At 37.0% G+C, this 10,016-nt stretch overlaps 1 protein-coding gene across 15 annotated transcripts in view; it reads left to right on the top strand.

Moving 5' to 3' along the window:
* LOC122713409 overlaps nt 1-10,016 on the top strand; it is a 30,669-nt gene that overhangs the window by 1,800 nt on the left and 18,853 nt on the right. For 8 of the 15 annotated variants that reach the window (XR_006346487.1, XR_006346486.1, XM_043933837.1 and 5 more), the window contains exons 2-12: nt 1,603-2,421; nt 4,567-4,751; nt 4,830-4,948; nt 5,231-5,438; nt 5,532-5,776; nt 5,918-6,476; nt 7,580-7,933; nt 8,035-8,091; nt 8,319-8,484; nt 8,647-8,874; nt 9,151-9,280. Coding sequence is in view for 13 of the 15 variants with exons in the window: in XM_043933837.1 (XP_043789772.1) it covers nt 2,255-2,421; nt 4,567-4,751; nt 4,830-4,948; nt 5,231-5,438; nt 5,532-5,776; nt 5,918-6,476; nt 7,580-7,933; nt 8,035-8,091; nt 8,319-8,484; nt 8,647-8,874; nt 9,151-9,280 (2,418 nt within the window). In the remaining 2 variants the exon portion in view is untranslated. Of the gene's footprint in view, nt 1-187; nt 359-1,602; nt 2,422-4,550; nt 4,752-4,829; nt 4,949-5,230; nt 5,439-5,531; nt 5,777-5,917; nt 6,477-7,579; nt 7,934-8,034; nt 8,092-8,318; nt 8,485-8,646; nt 8,875-9,150; nt 9,281-10,016 lie in introns of those variants that run through there. The other 7 variants (XM_043933830.1, XM_043933833.1, XM_043933835.1 and 4 more) reach the window with 7 other exon arrangements.

Raw genomic sequence — 10,016 nt, 5'->3', positions numbered from 1 at the left:
AAGAGAGGGGGAGAGTGGGAGTGAGAGAGCGAGAGAAAGAGAAAAAGAGAGGGCGAAGAGGGAGTGAAAATCGCAAAGAAGGTAGAAAAAATGGAAAGCGTATAAACGATAAAGTACTACGTATCTATTGTTCGGAAAATAAGAAAGTTTGATAAAAAAAAGAAAAGAGAGAGAGAGAGAGAGAGAGAGAGAGAGAGAGAGAAAAGGGAGCAGTAAAAAGGAATATCCTCCTGGTTAAAGAATCGAGAGACAAGGGGCGTTGATTGAGCACCGGACAGCGAATGGGTGCATCCTACCTGGTGCAGTGTTTACTTGGACTGTGAGATACCTTGGACTAGGCGGTGTCCTTTGTTGTTCGGTAACATGACAAATTACAGTGACATGTGCTATTCAATTGCATAATAATTCCTGTCGAAACGATCGAGCTGGTTGCCTTTCAATTATTAATGTCTTCTTTGATTCGAAAACTGCGATGTTTTAACAAGTGCGAAGTTCTCGTTACATACGTTTAATTAACGTCTGTCTTGTTCGGATACACTTTCTTTTTTTTTGTTAAATTAATCGACAATTAATAATTAAATATACAAATAGTGCGAAGTTCTCGTTACATACGTTTAACTAACGTCTGTCTTGTTCGAATACATATTTTTTTTTTTTGTTAAATTAATCGACATTTAATAATTAAATATACAAATAGTGCGAGTAATCGAACGATTGATATCGTATTTTTGAATATGATCGAGAATACGATGATATTGTTTAACTTTTTCACTCCTTGTATCCGTGGGTATCTAGATGTATCTTCGTATACCGATGTTTCGTTGCCTGGAACACAAAAGTGTCGATAATTGGAATACAAAAATTCGAGGCAAATGAACGATAACTTAAGAGATAATTATCCTTGAATATGAAGTATATGAAAGTGTAATGCGTGTTATGTAGGTGAAAAGTCGGTATCGGTTCAGTAACCTTCTCGGCGACGCCACCCCTATTATTATCCATGACACGTTCACGCAACATTTTGTTCCGCTTCATTGACCTTGCTAATGTCCATGCACCATCGTGCAACATCGTGTAATTATTTTTTTTCACGATTGTCGAAATAATAAGACGGTAGATAGGATAGAACAATCGTAGCGTATAACAATTTTGGATCGAAACGAGTTTTATTAAAGAATAGGATATATATATTATTCGCGTCGTCATTATTGTGACAAAACGTGTTTTTATAATTCGACAATTCGTGCAAAATAATAAGTTGAGAAGGATCGACCTGTTTTATTGGCAATTATGTAATTGAATTACAACGCATTGCACGATTCCATTTTATATTAAATTATCGAGGAATTTTTTTTCTTTTTTTTTTTATCGAAGAATTATTTTCCCTCGAAATAATTTACACGATCGATAAAATGTGATTAAACGTGATTATTTCAATGATTATACTTGAGAGTGATCGATGCCTCGTTGGAAATTTTCTTTTTTTATAATTCGATTGATTATTGGGGGCCGTTTAAAAGATATAATATCGTATCATCGTGAGAAAAAATTCGAGGCAGGTCGAAGCAGTTTCTAAATATTATATAATTGTTATATTTTCAGCGATCATGTCAGGGACAAGCTGATGAACTTTCGAACACCTGCAATGATGTGACAATAAAGATATCTTCTCCTACGTCCTTTCTCATATCTCGGGGTATTGTCCCTGTTATACAGTGCTTCCCAGAATAGAACGAGAGAATGAAATAAAAAAATAATAATCATCGGTTTAATAGTAATCGGTGGTAAAAAGAAAAAAAAAAACAAAAAATAAAAAAAAAGAAAATACAAAAAAAGGAAAAAAACGGTGCCAAACGTCGATAGACAAGCCAATCAAAAAAAGCATCTCTTGATATTTCGATAAACATCGACTAAATTAAAAGGCAAAGCAAAAAAAAAAAAAAAAAAAAAAGGAAAAGAAGAAAAAGAAAAACAGAAAAAGAAAGACCGTTGATTGAAAGAAAAAAAAAAAAAAAAAAAGAAAAACGCACAGAACAGAACGATTAACCATTAAACGTTGTTACATTTCAACGAAGAAGAGACAAAAACGGAAAGCACAAAAATAAAAGAGGGAGAGAGAGAGAGAGAGAGATAAAAAGAAATAGGGACATTCGTTGAAAAAAGAAGAAGGTGAATCGGTTGAATCGAAAGGTGGCGCGAAGAAAGAAAGGAAGAAGGATCACACAAGGTGGTATAAGAGAATAACGAGAATAGAATGGGCAATAAGTTGTCTTGCAGTTGTGCTCCTCTTATCAGAAAGGCTTATCGTTACGAGGATTCACCATGGCAGGCTGGCGCGAGGGGCGGAATGGGCGGCAGCGGAGCACGAAGGGGTGACACTGGCCACTTGCTCAGGTGCGGAAGCTTAAGAGAAAGGAAGAGGTGCGCATACCATACCATTCAACCATTCAACCACTCCATTCGACTCCATTATCAATCTTTACTTTTTTGGGAAGGCTATTTACTTCTCTCGTGTAACACATATTAACCCCCCCACCTCCTTCACGATACGCTGGAACACGTGCATTATATACACACACATACCTATACACACACGTATACATACACGTATCTTATACATGCACTACAATTTTTATCTTCTCAGGTAGAACATGTTCGCTCCAACTGTTTTCTTTCTCACTCATAATAATAATAATAATAATAATAATAATAATAATAATTAAAAAGATCGAATTTCACTTTCACAAAGTGTTCTCTGTTTCAATAACGCGTGTGGATACTTTTTTCTCCTCGTTCAATGTCTCGAAAAAAGTATCCACAAAGCTGAAGATGTTTGGCTACACGTTTCCATTTTATTTTGATATTTAACACGCTCCAAGGATATTCCATTATTAATAACGTTGGTCAAATACGCATTTAATTAAATTGTTCTACCTGAGTTCTTTCTTTCACTTCTCTCTTCTTTACTCTCTTCCTCTTTCTTTTAAATTCTCTATTTTATTTGTTTTTCTGCTGTTTTTCTCTGTCTCTCCTAACACGCATATATATGTACCTAAGTATATAAACTCGAATTCTACATTCATCTACGCGTTTGGTCACTTTCTCTTCCTTTCTCTCTATTCTGGATTTATTTTTCTTTTCGATTATATATCTTATTTTTTATCTATCCTTGTTCTTCTCTTCATTTATTTGCCATTATTCGCTCATTATTGTTTCAGCTTGAATTCCATCTTACTTGAAATAGCTGTTTCTACTTTGCTCGAGTCGCAACATACGATTTCTCCCAATGAATCTTTACGGATGTGTTACGATATATGATCAATGAATCAATTAACTTGTCTTCGATCAATTTTTTCCGATCGATCGTATGTTGCGATACGTCTACTATGCAATTTTATTGCGCTTAAAATTAATAAAAAAGCTTGGAAAGAAAGAAAGAAAGAAAGAAAGACACCGATATAATTGTACAATTGTTTTGAAATTATTAAATTATTATATTTATTGCTGTTAAAATCAGCAACAACTCTCCATCCATATTCGTGTCTTTCTTGCGCATGATTTTAACTAATTAATAATATTCCTCGTTGTTACTTATTTTTGCATGCACATTGCAATTTATAAATTCGACATAATTTGTTAATTCTCTCGTTTGTTCCGAAGAAAAGAATCGTGCACAAAACGGATAGAATTAAGGCGTTTAATTTGTTTAATTGTGGGGCTAGTTCCAACCAGGCATGTGTTTTTAAAAACTGATCGAAAAATTCGAATTTGGATATTCTTTAATTTTTAGAAATTAAGATAATTAAAAGTAAACGGAAAGCGAAGATACAAGGAAAAAAAAATGATTACTTTTTAATATGCAAGATATTACGATGAATAAATTTCAAAAAAATTTCAATCGTGTGCTTATTTTGAAAACAAATTATTTACACGCGCTACGAACATTTAAGAAATATAACGTATAGTTATTTGAAGATTCTATAACGATAAGAGATACTTTATATTAAATATTTAACAATTTTCACTCATTGTATTTCTTTCATTGATGGAAACAGAAATGTAAATTTGTGATGTGACGTTAAATAATATAAATATATTGTTATGAAATAAAACTGATCAATAGAATGAAACGAATCCACACATTTGCGTGTCGCAATTTTTCATTCAGAATTACCTGTTGAACACGCGAGGGGGAAATTAGTTGAACGATACCTGATATACGTGAATTATCTCGATTTTCTTTTTTTTTTTTTTATAATTTAAAGATTAGCTCGATGTTTTTATATAAATGTTATGACAAAGAATGAAAGAAAGAAAGAAAGAAAGAGAAACGGAAAATAAGAAGGAAAAGAAGAGAGGAAAGAAGAATAAAAGACAAAAAACACGAAACTTTTTACTTACAACGATATTGTTGTCGGAAAACGATCGAATGATATATTCCCTTTCGTTTCGATTCGATTTTATATCCGTATTTTCCTTTCGAGTAGTCGACCTCTTCGATATCATTTTTTGAAATGCGATTAATCTTGTTATTACAACGTACAATTCAGCAATCAAAATTTCTAGACTGTGGGCCGAAGTGTTCCATGTAAGCGCAAGCGGGGCTGGGACTGTGAAATGGCAGCAGGTTTCCGAGGATTTAGTTCCTGTAAATATCACGTGCATTCAAGATTCGCCAGAATGTATTTTCCATATTACCGCGTACAACAGTCAGGTGGACAAAATTTTGGACGTACGATTGGTACAACCAGGTAAAATGATGATATTTTTTTCTTTTTCTTGTACATACATTGAAAAGGCGAGATAAATATTTTCGAAATTGCTTCCAGGTACACGGATTGGACAAGCGTCAGAATGTTTCGTTTATTGGAAAGACACGATGACCAACGACACATGGGGATTGAATTTTACCTCTCCGATAGACGCTAAACAATTCAGAGAATGTTGCGTAAGTTTATAACGCAATCGATTGATTTCTCATATCATTCGCACGGGATAATAATTTTCTCTTTGCACAATTATTTTCGTGATCGCGAGAGCAGTCAAGATAAGATCGAAATAAACCGCGAGATGTAATTACGACTATCGTATTTTTTCATAATGAAAATAAAAAAAGGGGAGGAGAGAAGAGATGGATTTGGGGATAGGGAATTTGTGAAAACAAAAAAAAAATTGGTTTCACGTATACATTGTCGAGTCATTTACAGTCATTAGTTAATTTTTCGTACAGTCACCGTCGTTCAAGATTTCAAGGAAAGCGTCCTCTTCTTACTCGTTGAAGCTCGAACCGCCTAACAAACAAAAGATCAAGACACGGAGAAAGCCTTTATCGACACCGGCATCACCGAGCAGATCCAGGGAGCCCCAATGCACTTGCATGACACCGGAACAACTCGCCAGATTTCGAAGCCAAGAAGCCAGATACCGAGGTTTTTGCAGTACGATATTCGTCGATATTCACATTTCACGATATTACGTATCGCGTATCAAATCGATACTCGTGTTTAATATTTAATAATTTTTTCGAACAGCTACCTCTACGCTTCCACGAACGATGGCGCGATCGACCGAGGTGGAGATGACGCCGGGTCGCGATAAAATAACAGCGGCAACGTCCAGTGCCTCCCTCTACGACAACGTTAACAACGCGAACGTGACGCCGGGAAAAACGGCGAAAGCAGGGGAATCGAAGCAAAAGGAGAAACAGAACGAGACATGTCAGACAACGCCAAAGACGGCGAACGTAGGCATCGAAACTGTCACCGTTGGTTCGCAAGTAAGTAGTTTAATTCCAGAATCCATCGCTAGTTTCGCTCGATTTTATTTTTCGATCGGTATTTTTCATTCTGTTCGATTCGACGCTATTAACGAACATACCGACCGAGCAAAGAGAAATAAGAGGAATGAAATATTACAGATCGATAGCCCGGAAGAAAAAGGCGCTGCGATATCACCGAAAAAAGGTCAAAAGCAAAGTCAAGACTCGTCTACTCAACAAAATGGTAGCGAGATGCTCAAATCAGAAGGTACACAAGCAGGTGGCACGTTACAAAATAAGTCGTTGCGAAAAGAGCAATTACATCATACGAAGTCTGCCGATTACACAGACTTGGAGATGCAAAACGGCAATATTTTCAACATAGTGAATAATAATCACAGTGGGAAGAAATCGAAAAGCAAGAGTACGGACGATATGAGAATCGAGAATGCGCAAAACGGTGGGATTAGTTTAGATTCGAACACGTTGAAACGTATGCTGAAACCCATGCCGAGTATCGATAGCCCGGTCACGTCCCCAGAGATGACGAGAAAAAGGCATAGCCATCATAATTATCATTATCATCCGAGCAATAATAATCAGAAGTACATCATGCAAGAGACTGAAAACGAAAATTGCGCCCATCTGTATCGACCAACGTATAATAACAAGTTCCAGACGACTAGAAGCGTGCATGACATGGGACGTCAATACGCCGGTACATACATTGCGTTTTTTTTCGATTCTTCTTCTTCTTCTTCTTCTTTTCTCGAATCGTTTTATTCGATCGTGTTCCATTCTTTTCTCTCAAACACTTTCATAACATAACGAGAAATTCTTTTTTATACGTACACGTATCATATACGTATGTACATATATACTATAATGTAAAGATTAGATAATTTCGATGTTTTTAATTTTTTTTGCCTTACGCAAAAAAGTTTTCTTCCAAAGTGCACCCTATAATTAATTTATTCGACGTTTGCACGTGATTCAACTATTATTGATATAAGAAAAAAAAAATTTATGTATATTTGCGTTTACACCTCTTGCCTTATAACATCGAATCACATCGTGTCATAATTCAAATTTTTATTACTTTCAACTCTTCTTCACCTTCGATTCTCGGAATTTTGAGGATTTATTAATTAATCGTTTATTAAATTTTTTCGATATTTTGCAATAATCTATTCGTTTCGATCGAGAAATCAAAATTTAAGCGTGATTATTTTTTTAACACGAGCATCAAAATACAATCAAAATACATAATAGGGAGAAAAGAAACTTCCTTCGTACATAAAGAATTCCTGTTTTCGAAAAACAATATATTATTTACAAAAGTATCCACAAACATCTTCTCTTAGGAAAAAAAAGAACGTTATCATTCATTTTCACACACGTACATTGCGTCGTGCATACGAATCGTAAACCCGCATACCTTTATCGAGCTATAAATTTTAATTCGGATAATCGAAACCAACGAAAAAATTTACACACTCTCTCTCTCTCTCTCTCTCTCTCTCTCTCTCTCTCTCTCTCTCTCTCTCTCTCTCTCTCTCTCTGCCCGAAACCACCACGATTGTGCGCGAGCAACAACCAACGATTCCTTCGTATTGGCTTCGCGTTGTTTTGAGCGTAAAAAAAAAAAAAGAAAAAAAATATTCTATAAATAAATAAAGGGGTGCGTTAACAGGGATGCATGGCGCATGTCAATTTGTATACTCGTCGAACGGAACGTGAACGAAAGTAACGATTCTTTACGACAGCTGAATACAATATTCATCCACACGAATCCCTGCATGAAGCACCTGTTTGTCGTAGGCGGGAGAGCCAGGACCTATTTAGATTCGGAACGTAATCGATGCACAGGTGATATGTCGCCGCCATCGGATAATGTCATCTTCGATAATCAGTGTTACGCGACCACGCCGAGTTCCTCCAATGGAAACTCGGATATGGAGCAACCGACGCACTGCAATTCCCGTCGTTGCAACGGTAGCCAGGCTTATCAACAGCAGAACATGCAATCGGTATCGACCCCCGGAAGCCCTACCAGCAGGCTATTGCTCGAGTACGAGATGCATCTGAGGAACACACTTGCCAAGGGTATGGACGCTGAGAGTTACAGTTTACGCACTTTCGAGGCGTTGCTCACTCAAAGCATGGAGGATTTAGGTGAGTCCAATTTTTCCAAAGCCAAATTTTCCCCTCCTTTCTCACTTTTCTCTTCTCTTCCTGATTCGCGAAAATCAATTTCGAAATTCGATTTGTTTCAGAATTCGCGAAAAATATACCGTTGAACACTCAACGTACGCCTCACGTTTCACGAAGACGTAAGTTTCCTTATCTCTTATTCGTAACGCTCGTCCCATTTCCCAAATGTGTTTGCACGTGTTCGCGCGCGCTGCGAATCGAATCTACGAACGAGCGTTTCAACTTGATCCCTATTGGTCGTTCGTCGCTATAGAAACGGATAGTGCGGATTTCGATTCCTTCCCAATTCGTTTCTTTTTCTCCGTACGTACGTGTACGTGAAGTCTCGTTGCTCTTCACTTTCCAGGTTCAAGTTCCAATAAATCGTCGACGTTACCGTTGTCGTATCGTTACGAAAGGCAGAATAGCAAGGACAGGGACGGTTATTACAGCGATCGTAACGAAATGATCAGGGAGAAGAGGGACAGGGAAATCGATCGGGATCGCGGATACCTCAGCGATTATAATTCGAGGCAAGTTGATACATTCGAAATATTTCTTCCCAAAGATATCTCTTCTCATTGTATCTCGAATAATTCGGGGAGCGAGGGAAGGGCAAACTATATTCAATTATCGTCGAATGACCTTAGATATATATATATATATATATATTTTTTTTTGGTTGAAAATTGAAGATGCACCAGCTGCGTAGGGGAGTCCGCACGCGCGCAATGGTTTCGACATTCGGACGGATGGCAATCCGGCAGTTCGACCCTCGGCTCCGGCGCCTCAAGCTCGATAAATCCGAGCTACACGGGCCACAAACGGGACTCCCCCTGGGACTCTTTGCCATCGTTGAGACACGAGGGCAGCCTTAACGACAGCGGATACAAATCGAATCGGACCGATTCTTTGGAGCAAAGGTGAACATAACAATATAATTAAATAATAATAATTTTTTTTGGACGAAATCTCGTGAACGAATCGTAGAAAAAAAAAAGAGAAAAAGAGGGGTTAGCATTATTATTATTATTATTATTATTATTATTATTATTATTATTATTATTATTATTATTGCTGTTATTATTATTATATACGTTAGCAAGTAACGTATCTTCGAGATGTAACACTTTGTGTGTGTGTGTGTGTGTGTGTGCGCGCGCGCGCGTGTGTGTGCTTTTTTTTTTCTCACTTTCCAGAGGCACTTTCGATAGACAGGACAGCGTGAGATCGGATTATATGTCCGATCGGGATGGCAGATACGGAATTGTTCAACAAGCTTCCCTGGAGAGCACAGACTCGAGAATTTGCTACTTGACGTCCTCAGAGGTGAGTAGTTGTTGACCTTATCAACCCGATATATCAATATCCCACTTCAGCAATTTCTCTATTGCCTTCGGTTAACCGAACATTTTACAAGATGGAAATAATAATACCCCTTTTTGGAGTATGGGAGCGATAAGAATTTTTACACATTGTCGTAATCGAAAGGAAGCCGTGTCGAATCCAATGTTTAATCGACGAGACTTGCGTTCGACGCGTTCGAAAATTGCATTACTACGCGATTGGGAAGGGAGAAGGGAGGGAAAATTTCTTTTTCTTTCTTTTTTTTTTGAAAAATTTTTCCCACGCGAAAAATAATTCCCGTTTCGCATCCCGAATTTGACCTATAGACGCGGGGATAAATAATAACGTTTTATTTATAATTCAGCCGTAAAGTAAATGTCATACAGGTATGAATATATATATATATATATATATATATATATGTATGTGGAGCTATATTATACTATATATTTTTTATATATAGCGACCAATGGAGAAAGGATCATGCATGTTAATGAATATAAAGAGTCGCGCGGGCATCGATATATAGCGGAAAAAAAAGTCACGTATCTATCCGTTGAACGTCGATAACCTACTGACCCTGTCTACTCTACACATGTCTTGCACGAGTCACCTTTCAGCCTATTTCTATATGCACATACTCGTACTTGAACGTACTTGCTGCTACGCGATGCTTATATCCTTCTTTTTTCCGTTCATTTTTTTTTTTTTTTTTTTT

This window comes from Apis laboriosa, unplaced genomic scaffold (genome assembly GCF_014066325.1).
Source record: "Apis laboriosa isolate Shangri-la unplaced genomic scaffold, ASM1406632v1 scaffold23_cov150, whole genome shotgun sequence".
NCBI classification, from domain to species: domain Eukaryota; kingdom Metazoa; phylum Arthropoda; class Insecta; order Hymenoptera; family Apidae; genus Apis; species Apis laboriosa.
Note: the sequence above shows the minus strand (reverse complement) of the source record. Positions and strands in the feature narration are given on the sequence as shown.